Raw genomic sequence first — 19878 nt, forward strand, 5'->3', positions numbered from 1 at the left:
TTGTCATCCACTCATGCTTCCTTGTCAACCATTCAAATCTCTCTTCATGAGTTTCCAAGGTCATGAACATCTCTCGTTCAGCCCTTTTGGTAAAAGCAATAGATGCTATGAAATGCTCATTTGTCGATGGAACAACACCACATTCCTTAACCAAAGCCATGACATCCTTAATGGAGCAACTAGATTTATCCTCCCTCCTTGAAATTGACTCACAAGAAGCGGTTGTTCTCTCATTCATCTCTGCAATCTTACCCATCTATTCATGAAACCATTGCCCGGTACTTGTCTTCGGTTTCTTTTCTTTGTTGTTATCAGCCCCTTTACCTCTCTCCCCTTTCCCACTTGTAGGTGTTACCTCCTCCGGCTCACTATCATTCTCTTCATTCACGGCTTCATCTTCGTCATCAACAGGAATGGGAGATGGTGGCGAGCTGAACTGGGAAGGTGCTACACCACTAGAGGCACACCAATGGTCATCACCGGTGTTACGAATATCTTCAAACATAATTTCCAATTGTTCCTCATTCTGAATGCCTCTATTCTTGAATCTGGTACAACCCTTTATTTTCTGTAATGGAACAAATAATTTTCAATTACATAACAAAGCATGACAATGGAGAAACAACTAATTTTCAGTCGCATACCTTTGCTGTTTCCTTCCACCAAGCCTCTGTCATGTCAATATCTTTCCCTGATGCACTCCATCCCAAACCAGTCTGCTTAGTGAGTTGCTTTCAAATACCGTAATCAACTTTCAGCTTATCCCATTTATTCTTAAACTATTTTCTAGTATACAGAAACCCAGTCCTATCCTTGAACCTTGTTATCATATTCAAGTAACCAGTCTTACTCAAATGAGTTGTATCACGATTTCCTTTTTCCACTTCGTCTACAAAAAGCTCACACACTATTCTAGTGTTCTCATCACACCAACCAGCTTCTCTGTTGCCAAGAATTCAGTACCATAAGTTACTACATCAAGTTACTACACAATCCATTTGAAGTACTGCCCATTCCATTGTGAAAAAAATGCAAGCACACAATGGGTTCCATGTTCACATTCTAATGCATGATACGACACTCCAATATTATCTAGAAAATTGGTAGCAAGGGAAGTGTTCTTACATTGGATCAGTGAGATCAATGTCAACGGTAGCACTGGCAGCACGAGCCGCTGCCCGCGGCCTAGGTGCACGGCCACCACATCCTGCTCGTCGGCGAGCAGGGACACCTTCAGCGGCCTCTGCTTCTCCTATGGTTGCATGGTTCCTGATGGATGTCGAAGCCGGCGCCGTCGCTGCAGTCAACACGCTAGTGAGCCACTCCGGCCCGAGTGCCGCCGCCGCCGCTGCGTTGGTCCACCAATCCGGCAACCCACCAGCCATCGCACCCCCTCCGCCAAGCACGCCGATGCTAAACGGGAACGCGGTTGGGGCAGCCGCCGAGGAGTTCGGCCACGCCGCGTCCGCGCTCCTCCCCCGCGCTGCACCTTGGCCGGCCGTCGGCCGTCACGCCTCCTCCTGCACCTTGGCCGGCTGCCGCGCCATGGCTGGCCGCCACGCCTCCTCCTAGGCGAAGAGTGCCATCCGGCTCGTAGGAGAACCCTCCGCCGCCCCCAATGCCCGGATCGAGCTCTGCAGGTGTGGGCCCGTCGATTTCGCTCGCCGGAGTGCCCTCCCGGTGCGCCGCCGGCCGGCAGAGGGGGTTCATCGGGCGCCGCCGGTCGGTTTCCGAGTGGGGGAGAGAAGTGTCGTTCTGTTTCGCGTGGAGTGGGGAGCGAGGCAGCCGCGCCGTAGCATTTTTTTCCCCGAGGACAGTGGCAAAATTGGTATAATTAATTGGAAGTTGTGGAGCAAATTGGGAGCACACCCGTGGGCCTCAAGACGGAGCCGCGAGAAGCCTCCTTTCCCTGACTCCGTCGCTGCTACAGGAGCCGGTTGCAGCTCCATGTCCAGCTCCAAAGAGGCCCTTTCTCTACATGGCTCGTGCAGGCGCTGCGGCGTCGGCCTTCATTGGGATCTCGCCACGCCGCGCTCTCAGTCCGGGCAGCAATTAAGGCGACGAATCAGTGCTATGCTGCTGGTGCATTTTATGTTGGTTATTTTGCCGCAAACTTTTGCTGATGGAAGTGTGGAACCCTGTTTTATTTAATTATTCTGCTTGCCGTCCGGGTATGCATATGCACGGCTGTTGGTGCTGTAATCGTTTCTTGATTCGATGTTGGATACCGTATCAGCTTCTGTTTTTATTTCCACCGTAACTATGACAATAGTAATATTATCTTATTTACGTAAATGAATGAAATGTCTCTCTGACAGACTGACAATCTGATACTCTGATAGTGATGATAGGCCTCCCAGCTCATGCGAAAGGCCGGGCGGCCGGTTGGCTAGCCCGGTCCGGTAGCGTCGTGCTCCAACAGGTTCTGAGTTCGATTCTCATCAGAAGCGAATTTTCGATTGTTGGGTTAAAAAAAAACCCTCGCTGTGCTCGCCGCGAGGCTTGGCCCTCTCGGGCATGGGCCAGGGTTCGGGGGTTTTCTCTATCCGGGTAAGCCGGTGTGACTTCCTCTTAATGAAAAAACGGTGGGCCCGTTTCCTCACGGGTAGATTTTTTTTAGGCCTCCCAATTCATACAATCATGGGCCGGCCCAGCCACCTGAACTCCGAATTTGTCCATGAAATTCGGAGATCCCTAGGTCTACTCCCTTGTAGTACTAGGCTTCTTCTTAATGAAAAACGGTGGGGCCGTTTCCTCACGAGTAGAGTTTTTTTAGGCCTCCCAATTCATACAATCGTGGGCCGGCCCAGCCACCTGAACTCCGAATTTGTCCATGAAATTTGGAGATCCCTAGGTCTACTCCCTTGTAGTACTAGGCTGGCAGGTAAGCTAGCAAGATGCAAAAGGTTTAACAGCTAGTGGTCCCACTATGAGTAGTGGTCCTACTTGTGCCGCCCCCGATTGGTTTGGCTTGGGCTTGCGACGACGGTGCGTGCCAGGGCGGGCGGTTCCGGCGTGGGAGGCGGCTGCGGACGGCTGGCGTGAGCGCCGGGCAGTGGTCGTGCAGGTGCTCGGTCAAGCGCTGGTCCGGTACTTTGCGGAAGCACAGGAGCAGCTGGTGGCACACCAGGCAGTGGTACCGCTTCTCGCCCACCACCTCCCCAAACGGCGCCGCGGCGCACGCCCTTGGCGTCGCCACCGCCGCCGCACCTCTGCATGGCCGTCGCAGTTCCACGACTTTGCATCGGTTCATGTTCATTTGAGCACCAAGATGGCTCCGAACGGAAAAAAAATTTAAACTTCAAAGTCGTAGATCTCGTCAAGATCTACAATTTTTATATAAAATTTATCTCCATCTAAGTTCATATAAATTAATTGTAATTTTTAAAAGTAAGTTATCTAGACTAGTAAATTTCGTCGAATGAACCGGTGTACCGGTAAATTTTCCAGTTGGATGTATATCTATTTATACTATAAAAGTTGAAACAATTGAAAACAATTCTCATCCAAAGTGGACCACTCTTACCCCTCACAGATGGCCCCACATCACAGGTCCCAAGATGGTGGATAGATGAAAACAACTATTTCTAAAATATTTCCACTCAAAACCTCCAATTTTTCTCACCATAACTCTTCTATGTACCCACCATACCCACTATGGAAAGCCAATTACCTAGGAATTGGCTGCCTCACGCACGCATGTATGGGGAGGATGCAAATCACGGGACCTCATGTTTCCAAATTTTCAGAGGATGCAAATCATGCGGCCTCATGTTTAGGCACACAACCTGAACATGCATGGTGCTAATGACGGGGCTTGATTTGTTTTGTTTCCTTATTATGCCCACGCACACGAAAGGAACAGGTTTGACGCACTGTTTTTTTGGAAGGAAAAAGAGAGGGCCCAGTTCCTCCTGCGTTTGACGCACACGTTTGGAAGGAAAAAGCGTTCCGTCGCTGCCTCCGATCCGGCCTACACACTTACTTCTTTATGTATATTGGGTCTCAAAACATATAAATAATCATGCTAATCAGAAAATAAATAAAAATCAATGACCACTACAATTATGATAATATTAGCCAAAAATATTTCTATGCCTAATGAAAATAACTAATCATTGCTGCTATGAAAAAATTAATTAAAAATATCTTTAGCTGCCTTCTTTGCAAAGATACATCAAGTTATGTATAAATTATCAACTTATATTAATGAAAATAACTAATCATTGCTGTTATGAAAAAATTAATCAAAAATACCTTTAGCTGCCTTCTTTGCAAAGATACCTCAAGTTATGTATAAATTATCAACTTATATTATTGACTAGAAAATAAAGCCAACAAAATTTATTTAGTTAGAATAGGAACAAGTTAAAAGAAAAGAGATTAACCAATGAAGAAAATAATAGAGCTCTAACAAAAAAACTTATGATAATATATCTATATTTAAATTAATTTTAAGAACTAGACATAGGGTGCGAGTAAAAGAACAACATAAAGGAAAAATATAAATTTAATAATAATAATAATACTAACATATATAAACATTTAGATCCTAAATACTAGCCGGGCAAATACGTTTCGAAAAAATTATATAAAAAAATCACTAGAAGCTGATAGACTCGCGAGCCCACAAAGCTTTTAGGCATCGTCGTGGGCCGGACACATGGTCTCTGTGGGCTGCGAGCCGGATCCCTGCGAGCCTGCGACGAGCGGAGAGCCCACATGGACTTGGCTGCCAGCAGGTGGGCGGTGGCTTGGCTCTCCTGTCGCCGAAGGGATGGCGTGTGCGGCTGGAGGCGGGCAGGCGGCGGCTCGCGAGGGGCACGGTGGAGATGCGACCCCGCGGCGCGGAGGAGCCCCAGCCTCTCCTCCTACCCGCCGACACGCTGCTGTGGCGGGGACCAGCTCTAGTGTAGAAGCCACAGGCGACACACGGAGGAGGCGGAGACAGCCGGAGGCGTGTGCGCGTGCAGCCGGCCGAGCCGATCCACCTCGTACGCGATGCTCTTCCCCCCTCTATCTCGCTCAGATTTGATCGCTGCTTCGCTTCGTCTGCGTGCTCAGATTTGCTTGCTGCTTCGCTGCGTCTGCGTGCGTGAGATCGATTGCTTTCAGAGGCCTTTTCTTCTCTGTATGCCGGGATCGTGGTCTTCGCCGCGTTTGCTTGATTGCCTGACTAGGAGCACCTAGGGATTTCATCGTTTCTTTCGGAGGGCATTCGATTGAAAAGTTACTGATGAAATGATTTCCTTCGAAGTAACAACCGCGGTGATTGTACTGAACGGGTTATCGGCGGACTGCAGGCCAGGAGAAAAATAAGTTGCTGGAGTGTAAGTTTTGTTGGTTCAACTGAAAAGGGAATGGGCACTGCCTCATGTGATTTGATTTGTTATTAAATTGATTCCAACTGAAACAAATTTTCAGTTTGGTTTGGTTCGCAGTGTGTCCTGCTTTCCTCTCCATTCAGTTGCTGAAAATCGCCTCTAATTTTCCCCTCTGCTCACTACGCCTGCAACGCTTTTCATTCATGCCGTTGTTCTCTTCCCTGGTCTAGCTTCAGCTTACGATCTTCCCGTTTTTTTCTCTTCGCCGTTGGTATGCAGGATGTTGGCAAAATCTCCAGCATTGCCTTTGGTGACTACTGATGCTACTGCGTTTGGCTCCTGTATTACTGTAAGATGCACCGATTAACTTGTTCCTGTTTAAGATGTTTGTAAATCACGTCTTCGCAAGCAATGGCCCTTGACCGATACATGTTTCATTCCTCCAGGGAAATATCTTGACTTCACCTGTTGTCAAACTCTCTAGCAAGAGATGCCGAGGAAGATTGCATATCCAGCAAAACATTGAACTTGGGAGACCTCGAGATGCAAGTTGGAAATGGCGGACTCTATCAGCTGATCAAGCTCAAGCTTCTGTTGTAGATGTTGATGAAGAGTGCAAACAAGTGCTCACTTCCCTAAAGTTCTCCAGTGAAGACGCTGAGAAGATGTTGAAGAAGGCATTTGGATGGATCCACTCGCCATATTGGAGTGAAGAGAGAGAGAAGGAGGTTCCAAGTGCTGAGGTGGTGAATGGAGTATTGAACTACATCAGGAGTCTCGGGCTATCTGACGAAGACCTTCACAAGTTGTTGAAGAAATTTCCAGAAGTTCTTGGGTGTGATCTTGACAGGGAGGTAAAGCTGAATGTGAGCAAGCTGGACAGTGACTGGGGAATAAATGGGAAAACCCTGAGGAGTCTTCTTCTGAGGAATCCGAAAGTTTTAGGCTATAATATTGATTGCAGAGGGGATTGTATGGCCCAGTGCACCCGTTGTTGGGTTAGGTTCTAATGTTATGTTCTACATGACCACATGAATGTTCAGAACTAAAGAGGGCATTCCATTGGCTGTGGGAAAATTGAGATGACATTTCGCGGCGCATTTTTCTGAAAACTAGCACCTGGCAAATGCAGCAGCTCCAGCGCTTTTGTAGTTGATGGATAGACACTGTGTTAGTTCATGTATACATTCTCAAGAGCCAAACAAATACTGTCTGTAAAAGTCTAAAAGAGTTGCAATAAATATGGTCAACACCTGAATGATTTGTGGTATGGTACTTCAATCATTTTCTCTTGTTCTGTTCTGGATTGCTGTGGCCATGATTTGTCCTGTTATATTATGATCCACCATTATCCTGCCATAGTTCCAAATATAAAGGTGAAAAACGCAGAAGGTGGTAACAGTCCGGTGGTATTGATTCTGTAAATTGCTTGCTTCCGTTTGAAAGATTCCTTTACTTGTAAAGTTGTAATCTGGTTTGTATCCCATGCAAGATTTACTAGATCCTTTTTAAAGTTGCGTTGCAGTAGATTGGTCAAAATCTATTGCCCATTTACAATGATCTATAATTTTGGGTTGTAAATTCACTCAAAAGGGGAAAAGGTCATTTGCATTTGGGTATGTTTTAGTGTACACTTTCCCAATTGTTCTACAAGCTAGCCAGTTAAAAATGTTCTGAAACTGTTCGTCGTTTTCTCTTTCTTTGATAAATCCCATCATGTTCAGGGTTTAGAAATCAGCAATTCCTGGTGCTCCGAAGAGATCAAATCCATCGAAGTCACAGGAATAAAGGTCCATCGGGAAGAGGGACCCTCGCTCGTCGTCCAAACATTGCGTATCGGTGAGAGGAAATCCTTTGATGTCAGAGCAGCTGAGATCATCAAAGATGCTATCAGAGAAGCGCTCCTGATTGTTCGCCATTCTTCTTGCTGCCTCAGTTTCCATCAGCATCTGATCAGATGCACTGCCATGGCCATTGGCCGCAGAGTGATCCGCCTCCTCGGGCGGCAGCGCCGGCGCGTGGCCGTCGAAGGCGGCGACGTGGCCGAAGAGCTTGTCCTTCCTGGAGAAGGAGGTGCCGCAGGAGCAGACCCACCGGTCGCGGCCGCAGTGCTTCTCGTGCGTGCGCAGGTCGGCGAGCACGGAGAAGCGCTTGACGTTGCACCGGCGGCAGGTGTAGCTCTTGTCGCAGTGGCTCCGGCGGTAGTGGTTCTTGACGCAGACCGCCGTCTTGAGCGGCTGGAAGCTCTTGTGCTCCCTGTTCCGCTTGCACCCCACGAAGGGGCACGAGTAGAAGCACCGGGCCGGCGGCGGCGCGTCCATGCCGGCGGGCTTGGCAAGCGCGGCCGCCGTCTTGTACTCCTCGCCGTGGCCGCGCATGTGCATCCGCAGGTTGGCATCGCGCTTGAAGCCCTTGCCGCAGACCTTGCACGAGTGCACGTGCGGCGCCAGGATCTCCTCCTTGTCGAGCTCGATCACCTCGTAGGAGCCCGCCGGCGGCAGGCGCAGCTCGTCGTCGTCCTCGGCGTGGAGGTCGTGGTCGGACGAGTCGCTGTCCCCTTCGCTCGGAGTCGCCGCTCTCGGCGGCGACTTGGCGTCCTCCTCCGCCGCGGCCCCGCTGGCGGCGGCGAGGGTGTTGGAGATGGAGACGAGCTGCACGGCGATGCAGCTGAGCTCGGCCGACACGATCTGCTGCGGCGGCCGCGGCGCCGAGCAGATGATGCCGCGAAGGTGCGCGATCTTCTGCTCCAGGAAGGTCAGGTACGTGAGCACCGTCGTCCTTGGGTCGTCGGAGCCCGAGCCCCCAGCTTGGCTATGCCTATGATCGTGCAGCTCACGATGAGCCTCCATGGAGCTCTCAACATTATTATTCCGGACCTCCATGATCGATCTCAACAAACAGCCCCTGAAGCAGCAACAATAATGTGGATCATCAGCCAATGCAGAGAGAGGTGATGAAACAGCAACAATCCAAACGAAGTAAACAACAATCTTTGTAAACTGCATATCGGCGTCTACTTACTGCAGAGATAATCTTGAATAATCGAGTGGGGGTCGATCAAGTTCTGTCGGATCACCGGTTGCTCTTTGTGTGTCGGTGCTGACTGGTGAAGTGCGTGTCCAGCTGAGCTAATCAGGCTGGTTATATATATAGGGTAATGGAAAATGAAGCTGCCCGGGGAATCAGGCAAGGGTGCCACTGCTGCTGCCGTCGCCACGTGTGCGTGGGCTCCACGGCGGCGGCGGCGTGCTGCTCACGGCCGTCACCTCTTGCGTCAGCGTCACTGGGCAGCTGAATGGAAGGCGGCAGGCGACACCGAGGGATGGCAGCAAGGCGCAGGGCCGGGTTGGTTGGTTGACCGGCGTCGTCTGGGGTGTCTCGTGGTGGTTTCTGGCTGTGGCTAGCTCTTGGGGCTCTGCTTTGGGCCACGAAAGCGACCCTCCCTGGCCTTTTGAGCAGCTCAGATGTAATCCGCACGCGTTGAAAATGGCCATGGGCCGGTTGACCTCGTCGGAGTGACTGACTGACTTGTCAGCTGGTCGCTCGTTTGCCGGAGCTGATCAGTCTTGATGCTTTGCTATGCTTCAATAATGGTCACCTCTGTTTTTGTCTCGGAGACCTGACCACCTACCTCATACCTGCCCCATTTCTCCATCTCGAGCATCTGGCTATCTCCAGATGTTCACACTAGACACCGTATGCCTTTTACTGTCTTGGGTATCTGATTGCGTGTGTAGGTAGGTTCACACCTAGCAGACACGCAGCAGGTGGTGAACCCAAAAGAAGCCCGGCGACACCTCTTCTTTTCTCTCTCTCCATTTTCTTCTTCTTCCAATCTTCCTCTTGTTTTACCTCGATATGTCCTTATGTCGTCCATACGATTGTTGGCCTGCAAGTCATACAGTATGATGCCAATTCGAGTTGATCTCAAGTACACAGGCTAGCAATATATAAAAAATATCTTAAACAAAATAAAATGAGTTATATATTACTGCAAAAACATTTTTATGGTGAATCTAGCAATGTTAATCATATTCTATAAGTCCATGTGGATATTGATGGTCAGAGTTTAAAATTTACATGTGGGACAAAATTAAATTAAATGGACTATTACATTGTATATATACTTCTCGTAGGCCACATATCCCCGTATGTCAGTATGTGTGTCTCGAGAGGAAAATTAAAGCAACAAAGACTTTGCAGGTTTATTAAAAACACTAGTAAAATCATGCATGGCAAGTCATCTGTGAACCTAGGCATAGCGTTTATTAAGCTACTGCCAGTAAAGTAATCAAATATTCTAATAATAAAGATTATTCCCTTTTGGTGGAGCTTATCTGGCAAAAGTAGTGAAGTAGTGACCAAATCAAAAATAGAGAGCACAAGGTAGCAAGGAGAGTGATCCCGGCTTTACGGGTGGGTTTGAAGGCCATGAAAGGGACCTTATCTGCCCCTTGGACCTTATTGGGCCGCAGCCAATGCTCTAGAAACGTCGTCATGCATTCATGCATCCACGTGCGGGTTCAAAAAAAAAATGCACCCACGTGCGTATTGAATAGAATTGATGAACTGTCATGTCAACACTTGGATTGGATCCATGTATGCCTAATTACTATTCAACTCTCTGCCTCGGCACCGTTCTTGTTGTTAAGTTGTTCAGGTAGAAGGCCAGAACTGTGATCCTGTTGGTTGAGAAATTTGCAAAAATGCAACCGCAAATATTATCTTTTGCAGTTTTTTCATTAAATTCATATTTCATAGACACAGATGGTATCACAATATTATTTTCTAAGTGTGGCAAAATTACGAGTGATCAATGTAGATTGGGCTGCTGAGGTTGGTGTTGTAGATCGCTATCACTGGCGTGCTAGTACTGCATTCTTTTTGGGCTCGCTGGCAAGGACGATGTGCTCTCAGCTGCACGGTTTTGCAGGCGCGCGTCAGAACAAAAACGGTGCGAGTTTGCCTTCAAACTATGTGGTTATGGAGGCGATGCTACTGGCGGCTAGCCGCAGGTTTTAACAGTAGGGTGAGTCAGTACTGAGAATGTGGCGTTGCTGTACGTCGTCAGCTGTGTCTGGGTTGGATATAAGGTTGCCTTTTACTTTCTGATCAGACTGTAAAACGGTGAATTATTGTCTTGTTGCAATGTTTATGGACAGGGCCAAGACCCTTCAACTCCAAAATATGTGCCTGGAGCATGACTCTTTCCGAACATTGCAAAGGATTCTGCCTAGGGGTGGTAAATGACTCAAGATTTTGAACTAGAGAATCGAAGAGCCGGGCTCTAATTTTATATAATTTTAAACTAAATAATTTAATAGTCTTGCTGGACTGTGAAAAAGGTCAATAGAGCCATGACCCATTGCCCCCCCCAGCGAGAATCAGGCCCACATGGCCGGCCCATTAACTTTTGGTGGAGGGGAGTCTGGCCACCGCAAAATATGGGCCACGACCTAGGGACCCGGGCGTGGTTAGGTGTCACTTCAGGCGATATTTGCACCAACCGTCACCTGAAGCGGAATTAATTCCCCTCACATCCGAGAGAGTGCACTTACTATTGGGCTGAATGAATGTTAGGCCCACTGTTGCAGTTTGGTAGCACTGTTTCTGCGCATCAGTGTCTTTTCCCACATGCATGCATGCAGATGAAAATAAAACTGATGATATCACCCACATGCCATAGAAGTTCATATTAAAAAAATCTATAAATCATAAACGGTGCATCCAAATTAAATTATGATTACACTATTATTTTTTATGACAAGATCTTCAAAACAAGGTCACACTTGCCTATCTTTGCACATTAATTTTGAAAAATAATTTTTAATACTAAATAATTAATTTCAGCTACTGGGAACAAATATTTTACCAACACAAACAAATAATTATTTTCTATGAACAAAAAACTAAAACATGACGAACAAATAATCATGTACTACGAACATAATATTAAACACCGTGAACATTTGATTGTATAGGTAAATAATAAAAAATGCATATCACAAACAAATGAGTCATTCACACTAAACAATTTAATTTACAAAGTGAACAAATAATTTGGTATTGAGAATAAATTAATTACATACATATAATTTTACATGAGAACAAATGCATTTGCATCGTAAATTTATTTTTATAAACATATATACACATACTAAACAAGTTTGCATATAAAGAAAATAAAATCATTTCACACAGTATACATTGAGCATGACTCACTCTAAAATGTGAACAAATAGTTTATTTTTAAATATATATTGTGTACCTGAGAATAAATAAATAGATATCAAGGATTGCAAAGAGAAAGGGAAATAAAAAAAGAAGGAAAGAAATAGGAAACAGAACAAAAGAAATAAACATAAGAAAAATAAATAGAAAAGAATTATTTTGTTGCATTAGTTGTGACGGCAATGGTTAAAAGAATCTATAAAAAGGAAAGAAAAGAAAATAGAAAAAAATTAAGAAACGGAAAGAGAAAAAAATAGAAAGAAAAGAGTTTGAAAGAGGAAAAAGAAAAAAATGCATATTGTTGAATGCATGCAGTCGGTAAGAGAAGCCGTCACTTTTCTAATTTTCTACAAAAGAACATAGGAGGATAAAGCTGACATGTAACTATGTAAGAGGAGGATAAAGCTGATATGTATAGACTGTTATGTGTTGTTGGGCTTTTTTCAGTGTGGCCCACCTGAGATTCCCGATGGATCAGGCTCTTATCACGCGCGCGATATATAGTTTTGGGCGTATGGCTGGAAAAATAGCTCGAGCCTCGCGAGCCGGCTCGAGCTGGGTGCGGCTCGGCTCGGCTCGAAGAGGCTCGCGAGCCTGAACGAGCCCGAGCCGAGTCTAGTTATCTGGCTCGGCAAAATAGCGAGCCGAGCCGAGCCAGCTCGCTGTGGCTCGCGAGCTGCTCGCGAGCTGGGCCAACCACCGGCTGAGAGGCCCAAGTGGCAAGCGCCCAGCGGCCCAGCAGCGGCCCATCGCGTTAGCCTGTTAGTCTGTTAGGGACTTAGGGTTCCATCGCACACCTCCACTCCTATTCTCTGCCTCCATCGCCGCCTGCCCCCTGCATCCACCACCCGCTCGCTCCAGGCAAAGGGGCCGCCACCGCCAGCGCTCTAGTCCCTCCCAATTTGTGAGTTCTCGGAGGTGGGCGCCCGCGTAGCTCGTCCGTGCCAACATCCTCTCCCTCGGTGGCTGCCTGCTGCAAGTCTGCAATTACTTTCTCAAGGTCAATCCCCGCCTGCAGCAACTGACTTCTCTGACCGTCATTTAGTCCTTAGCTTCCAACGATGAGTTCATTTGTTTGTTCCTTCATGCCTGCGCAGACTTGCTTATTTTCATCTGATATGTGATATGCTACTTGCTTATTTTCATCTGATATGTGATATGCTACTTGCTTATTTTTTTTCCAGATTTACTACTGCTAATTGATGGAATCTGCTGTGCAAGGGAAGAGTAATGAAAGTGAGGGGACTGGTTCAGAGAGTAATTCATTTGACAAGAACGATGAGATGTCTGAGGATGAGTTGATAGTGCTAGGTGGGAAAGGTGCTGCTGAATCTGATGGTGGAAGTGGAAAAGGAGGCAAGAAAAGGCGCAGGGGGGATGAAGAAGAAGGTTAAGGTGCAAGGGGAAGGGGGCAGCAGGAACAAATCCAAAGTTTGGGATGTCTTTGATAAGGTGACTGCCAGATCCGAATGAGAAGGGAAAAATGTTATCAAAGGCAAAGTGCAAATACTGTAAGAAGATGTATGCTTACATACAAGGGTTAACAACGTCGACATTATCAAGGCACATGAAGAATTGTGACATGTACAAGAAACATATAACAGAGAAGCTAGATCAAAAACTTTTGAGCTTTGCTCCTTCAAAGGCAGGTGAATCTGGTTCTAGTCTCCCTACTATCACGTCTCCAAAAAATTATAATCATGATCAAGTTAAGAAATTAATTGCCAAGATGATTATAGTTCATGAGTACCCGTTTAGGATGGTTGAGCACACATGGTTTAATATTGTCATGACTTATTTGAATCCTCTATACCAGTTTATTGGTAGGAAGACCATAAAAGCTGAATGCTTGAAAGTGTATGAGTCTGCTTTTGTGGAATGCTTTTCTAGTAGAATGCTTTTGTGGGTTGTGGCTGCTGCCTCGAAATGTGTTGCCTCTGAAGTTTTTATTTGTAGATGGGTAGATAAATGTTTAGTTCATTAGTTGTTTTTTATCTTGCGGTCTTGCCTGTGTACTGAAGTATAAACCATATGTAAAGACTATGTCTGCATGAATATGCTACAACAGTGCGTCGGCCCGCGAGCCTTGAATGAGCCGAGCCGAGCCGACTTCTCGCGAGCCTTGAATGAGCCGAGCCGAGCCGACTTTCCCAGCTCGCAAAATGATCGAGCCGAGCTTGGCTCGGCTCGCTAACCCACCGAGCCACACCGAGCCCTTGGCGCTAGGGACCCCAGGCCTTACTTTTCCGTCGAGTAGACTCTCCCGGCTTGTCAGGTCTCTCCGTCCGTCCTTCTCAAAAAAAAAATGGTCTCTCCGTCCGTCTCTCCACCGACATGCCCTCGAAGACGTCGTCGTCTCCGCCGCCTCCGATCCGCGCCTCGCGGCGGCACTGCGAATGCTCCTCAGGTGCGGAAGAACAGCGGCGGCTGCTCCGCGCCACCGCGAGCCTCGTTGAGGTGATGCAGCTGTCGCTGTTGCCGGGGAGCGCGATCAGAGCAGACCACCCGCGACGATTGCGGTATGCTGCTTGCCCTGCGGAATTAGGGTTGGCTCCCGATTCGCTTGCTTAATTTCCTTGAAGTTGGGGATGGGTCCCGAGATGCCTGCGCGTTAGGGTTCTGTGTCATACTTCCATCCTGGTTAGGGGATTCCGGGATTCGATTCAATTGCTTGGTGTAGGGTTTAGGGTTTTCCCTACGAAGCTACGATTGGTGCTATTCGTGGTGGCTTGCAGCTTCTCTCCTCTTAGGATCGAGAGTTTTGGACTCGTGTGCGCATGCTTTGGTTAACCGCGCCCTCAATCTAGTATTTCTCGTGGTTTGCTGGTTGAATCCGGGCTAGATTGTTAAACTATTGATACCTTTTTTGTTGGCTTCAGATGCGTTAGGCTGTTGTCCTGGATGAGCATTGTAACTATTCTGTGGTATGGTTTGACAATTGATAGGGTGGCATGTCTTGGATTGTGTATTTATTTCAATTATGTGATGCTTTATTATTATATTATATAAAGTGTAAACCATGTGCTGACCTGTAACTATGAACCTGACCAAAAGAGTCTAATCAACAGGCTGGTCAGGATGATTTGAGTCCAGTTGTGTAGTAATGTGGTTGAGCAGGCACCAAACGGGTTTCTCCTAAATACCTGGGGAAATGCTTTTAGGTCTTTAAAATCTTTGCTTCGGCTGGAAATTTTTGCTTCATGTTTTTATGTTTCTATTTTAATAATGCTTTTTAAAATTAATACTAGTAATCATATGTATTATGTACATAACTGCACAGCTTGTTATTTGTACATATTTGTTTTCCTAAGGAGAACAATTAAAATAATACTAGTAATCATATGTTTTATGTACGTATCTTGTTATTTCTAGTGCCGTATGGACAGATTTTCTTTATTTTCCTTGACATTACAGTTGTCCTGTTCATTTGCAATAGCGTCAAAACACAGGATAATTGGTAAAAGAAGCCATACAGTTAACTTTAATTGGGTACTGCATATGTTGATATGATACAAATCTGTAGCAGTTCTCTTCATAGTTGGCCAAGTCAGAATGCAGATCTGTATCTTGTATGTATGTCTCTAAACTTTGTCGTTTAGCCTTCTGTGCCTAAGTGCCATTGAGGTCAGGGTATGCCCTTATTAAAGTGGGAAAGGCTTATTTTGTAACTTCACTTATGAAATTATATAGTTGCCTCAGTTTACTTTTCTTGCTGATTCAAGCATGCAAAGCTACACATTGATCTTCCAAATCTGTAGCGTCTGATCCAGATTCCAGAGCCCTGACACAACCCAACATAACAGAAAAGAAAGCTCTTGCTGGCATGTGTGTGTAGTTACCAGTTTATGTTTCATCTTTTCCTTGTCATTTTCTTTTTTAGTAATATTGAGATCTCCTGCATATTTGAGAAAATTCTTTTCTGATTTAGGGCCTGTTTGGATGGGCTAAAGTTGAGTGCTAAAGTTTAGCACCTTTAGCACTCATACCCCTGCTAAAGCTTTTGAGTCTTAGTTTAGTCCATCCTATTAGCACTCCTGTTTGGATGGGCTAGTGCTAAAATTTAACACTTCTCGGCATTAACAGTTGGTTTTCAACACCCCCTTTATTTACTTGATTCTACTCTTATTAAGACTGACCTGTTTATGTTTGTTCTTTCTATCGTACAGGGTAGACGGTTCTGCTTGAGACTCCACTTGTTTTGTATTGGAGTTGAAGCCTTTCCGAGCATGATTGGGAGTATTTTCCAGTTTCCATAAGCGGCCTGATTCTGCCAAATTTGCCGGCTCAACAGGTATTCTGACCGTTTCGCCATCAAATATGTCAGGCTACACTTGGGCTTACTGTCCATATTGTTCTGGGGTGTATGGTGTAGGCAACGTGATGTGCTATTCTGTTCTGTTATGACTCAAATGTGTAGTGTTTCCAAGACACCACTAGTGCTGTTTAGGCATGCCATACCAAGATTATCCATAGAGTATTTGGACAACTGACTGCGAATTTATTCAAGTAATATTGATATGAATTCTTAGTGAATGTTAAGCATACTATTAAAATCTTGGTGACACGAGCTCCCCAATGTTCCTAACATATCCCACTGCTTGACTCCTGGTCATTACTTTGGGGAGATGGAGTGCTGCAACTGTGATGCAGTTGGGAGGCATGGAACCACAGGTCCAAGGATTGTTGTGGTTGTGTTGTTGTGTGTGCCAAAATCGCATGTGGGACATAGAGGGGCAGTTTGCATATTATGTCATCTTTCTCAGTGCAGAAATTTAGGTATGAGTCCCTTAACCTCATCTTCCAGAAATACCATTAATTGTGCATAGTGATCCAGCTGGGGTTTGGGTAAAGTTTTCTTCATGTGTCATTATTGACCCACATGCCTGTGGATGCTCACGTATGATCAAGCTTGTTAACCTAGTTGCACTTGATGCATGTCTTTGATAGGAGGTAAAATTAAAAGGTTGATCCTGTTACAGGACAATAACACGATTGCTTAAACTATAGCCTTTGTCAAAACTATATATATAAAAGGTACACTGAGGTGTTTGATTTGCTGCTTTTTGTAGTATGTGCTATATGCAGCTCTATATTTTAAGTAGTAAATCCATCTTCAACATTAAGAGGCGGAGTAGCTGATCAAATATGCATGACATGATTGAATGTTTCTGAATTCAATATGTTGCATGAGCTTTTAACCAGACAGTAGCACCATAGAGCACTGTCGAAGTCTCCGTTTTACCTCTTTCACTTACAAAAGCTGTAAAATGTACAAGCTTCTTAAGTCATGAAAGGGATCCAGTTTTGCTATGAGTTCTCTCATGGTAGGAAATAGTGAATTTTGTGCTGATTTGATATTGCAAACTTTCTGCTAGTGTGTGTGTGTGTTGGGGGGGGGGGGATGAATTTATATACTACATGAGTGCTTACTGCATAGTTGGGATCTTAGAAGTTCTTTTTAAGAATGTTTATGAATGATGTTGGGGGGGGGGGATCGGATACAGAGTAGCTGCAAACTTTGTTAGCAATTGCTTTATGCAAGATGTTTGATCTTTGTTGACCTGTTCTTTTCCATTTTCTTGATAGTTGAGGTGCTCAGGAGCTTAATCACTTAGTAGTAATTTATCATTCCATTGTTTGGGTTGTGAGGTGCATTGTGTTAGCAATTGATTCACGCAGATTATGAATGGCAATTGTCATGGTGCATTTGTTAAATCAGGTGTCCTAAGCAGTTTTTGTCAATTATACGATATCAGATATCCAAAACTGATAAGTTGTTTCCCATTTTTGTAAAATGACTATTCAGGCTATGTTTTTAAGCACTCTGGTCTGGCTATGATTAGCTTGACTCTCAACATATCGAAAAAGTTGGTTTCTGATTCTAGGCTTGATTCAGTAACGTATGTCGTGGTGCTGCAAACCACAGTCGGGTGGCGAAGGCACCCGCCTAAGCCCAGAGGGTGTGTACTCATGGGTTAGCTAGTCCTAGTTCGATCTCACTCAAGAACACGATGAACACAGCGAGATTAGAGTGGTTCGGGCCGCCGGAGTGTAATACCCTACGTCCACTGTTTGTTGTATTGTTCTTGGTTGTATATGAACCTATCCTCTGCCGGGCCTTGGCCTTTTTCCAGCCTGAGTTTTCTTCTAGCGGGCGCCCCCCTTTTATAGATCAAGGGGTGCAGATACATTGGTTGTTGAGGCCCCGACAAGTGGGCCCAACGTGACTGTGTAGCATGCTGCACAGAATACTTAAATGGCTACAGTAGTTGTGAATCTTTTCTCCGATATGCTTCCATGCCCTGCTGCCCCTCTGACTCAGGGTGGTCTTCTCTTGTCCCGTCAGCAAGGTGCCCGTTGGGGAAACGTAGCTTGCGGCGTAGGAGGCATGATGGAAAAGTGTCGTGCCGTCGTATCCAATTAATGTGGCAGACGGGCTCTGCGCGGGTGCGGCATAGGCGGCTACACTGTGTACCTTGGTAATACGCGGGCACAGTGAGGCCCGCGTGCTGTGGCGACAGAGCACGCCTCAACCATCTGCATTAAATGCGGTGGGTGCGCGAGTCTTCCAGCAGAAGACTTGCGCACGAGTCCGCGCCCGTGCCTCCGGGCCACGTGGCGGCTCCGGACCTCCACGCGGTAAGGGGAGGTCCGGATGGACGCAGGAGGTCCCGGACCCCTATGGGGGTCCGAGGCCTCGGCTGTCAGCTCGGAGCTTCCCTTCCTTAGAGACACGTGGCGTCTCCGGACCCCTCCCCAGGCGGGGAATGGGTCCGGGGCCGTTGGCCTGGTGAGGAAAGAGCCTGACCCGTGGGTCCTGGCTACTCCGTCCTTTGCGCGCAGTTACGGATAACTACGCGGGTCCTGCCTTACCGCAGTAAGAGTGGGTATCCCTGTTACAGGGTACCGACAACGTAGGCTTTATATTTTCCATCAATTTGTGCAATGCAAGATTCTGAAGTCAACTAGTTGGAGCTCAAGAGCCTAAACCTATTTACGTTCATGTAGAATTTTGTATCACAAAAAGAAAAACAGCTTCTACTTTTCCATTCGCTCTTTAAGAATTTAATTAGCCAATCTCAAAATTTGTTAGTTATATTGTCATACCTTCACTTCTACTGTTCCATTCACTCGCAACATGTTCATAACCTAATAATTTGTTCTATAAACTGAGTGTATCTGATGATGCATATGTTGCCGGATGCAGCCAATTTAGGGTTTTACTTTGCTCAATGACAGCGAAGGTTTCAAAGCATGTATGAGGTATGGTTTTCAATTCTTGAGTGCAAATGCCGGATGCTTTTGTATGCTTCACAATCTTGATGGTGTAAAATTTCGATATGCCGGACATACTATTTTTGGTCTTAGGGATTGGAACCAATAGTTTACATTCTCATATCTAATCTTCTGGTCCCTTACGTTAGACCCCATCTTATCCATGAAAAACTGGAAAGCCTTCATGTCTTTCGTACTAATTTACAAAACGTGAACCATGTGGCACAAGTAGTTAAGTTGTCTTTTTACAGTTATAGTGGTTGCCCAATCACTGCAACCTAGGTTTGTTATCATGTGTTACAAGTGCAGTGTATGTACAATGCAACCTAATGTGACAAGGCCGGATCATTATATTCTCTATATCCTGAAATTCACTTTATCTTCTATCCCTGGCATCCGTCATCAATGGCAGCAACAACAACAACAACATAACCTTTTTTCCCAAGCAAGTTGGGGTAGGCTAGAGATGAAACCCGAAAGAAAATATTTGTTTGCACTGTAAATGTTGCTCAAGTACCCGTTCCACAACTTGTTGGGTGGGTGTGGGCATAGATAAACAAATGGTTGGGCGAATGTAAAAATGATTGGTTATGTGGTGATGTGCATGTCTGGTGGATGTTTTAAAACAACCAAATTGCTGAACGTGCCTGCTCAATGTATGTTACAGGCACCTTAAGAGATCGATACAAGGCAAATGGTATTGCACATAACTCTTCGAATGGAAGACTTTTGTTGGGGGTGGGGGTCTAGTCTGCTAGCGCTCCAATGATTTTTGTATACATAGGCAAATAGCATCTGTTAATGGGACACTGCCACATGTGATAGGATGAGTATCCCTATTGCACTGTGATAAACTGTTGCTTGATTATGTGAGGAATTCGGTACGGTAAGCACCAGTGATCTTGCTAGGGGTGGGGCTCTATTGAAATTTTAGAGTTCATACTTGGTTCGCTAAACATTCTGAACATTTTGCTTGTGCAAATTGACTAATAGGGCCACACCTGATTCAAAATTTTAAAAATAGTGATTAGGGTGATTATTCCCTTTA

General features: G+C 45.8%; 2 protein-coding genes and 1 long non-coding RNA gene across 6 annotated transcripts; 2 read left to right on the forward strand and 1 right to left on the reverse strand.

Moving 5' to 3' along the window:
* Positions 1–4759: 4759 nt before the first annotated feature.
* Positions 4760–6605, forward strand: LOC120649162. 2 transcript variants are annotated; one of them, XM_039925871.1, is made up of 3 exons: positions 4760–4994; positions 5604–5673; positions 5771–6605. In XM_039925871.1, the coding sequence occupies exons 2-3, from the start codon at positions 5605–5607 to the stop codon at positions 6332–6334; spliced, it is 633 nt and encodes a 210-aa protein (XP_039781805.1). In that variant the 5' UTR covers positions 4760–4994; position 5604; the 3' UTR covers positions 6335–6605. The 2 variants fall into 2 exon arrangements, with proteins under 2 accessions (XP_039781805.1, XP_039781806.1); XM_039925872.1 differs by lacking the exon at positions 4760–4994 and adding an exon at positions 5019–5330.
* Positions 6606–6946: 341 nt separating this feature from the next.
* LOC120649161 (zinc finger protein STOP1 homolog) lies at positions 6947–8433 on the reverse strand. The gene is made up of 2 exons (XM_039925870.1): positions 8346–8433; positions 6947–8228 (listed from the first exon to the last, which is right to left on the reverse strand). The coding sequence occupies exon 2, from the start codon at positions 8204–8206 to the stop codon at positions 7052–7054; it is 1155 nt and encodes a 384-aa protein (XP_039781804.1). The 5' UTR covers positions 8207–8228; positions 8346–8433; the 3' UTR covers positions 6947–7051.
* A 5360-nt stretch (positions 8434–13793) lies between these two features.
* Positions 13794–19878, forward strand: LOC120649163. Of its 3 annotated transcripts, none has more exons than XR_005665186.1 (4): positions 13794–14074; positions 15722–17459; positions 18474–18818; positions 19498–19878. It is a non-coding gene; the product is annotated as an uncharacterized LOC120649163 (long non-coding RNA). The 3 variants fall into 3 exon arrangements; XR_005665187.1 differs by having other exon boundaries at positions 13804–14074; positions 15722–15846; positions 18763–18818; XR_005665185.1 differs by lacking the exon at positions 19498–19878 and having other exon boundaries at positions 18474–19216.

The sequence above is a fragment of the Panicum virgatum genome, chromosome 9K (genome assembly GCF_016808335.1).
Source record: "Panicum virgatum strain AP13 chromosome 9K, P.virgatum_v5, whole genome shotgun sequence".
In the NCBI taxonomy this organism is placed as follows: Eukaryota; Viridiplantae; Streptophyta; class Magnoliopsida; order Poales; family Poaceae; genus Panicum; species Panicum virgatum.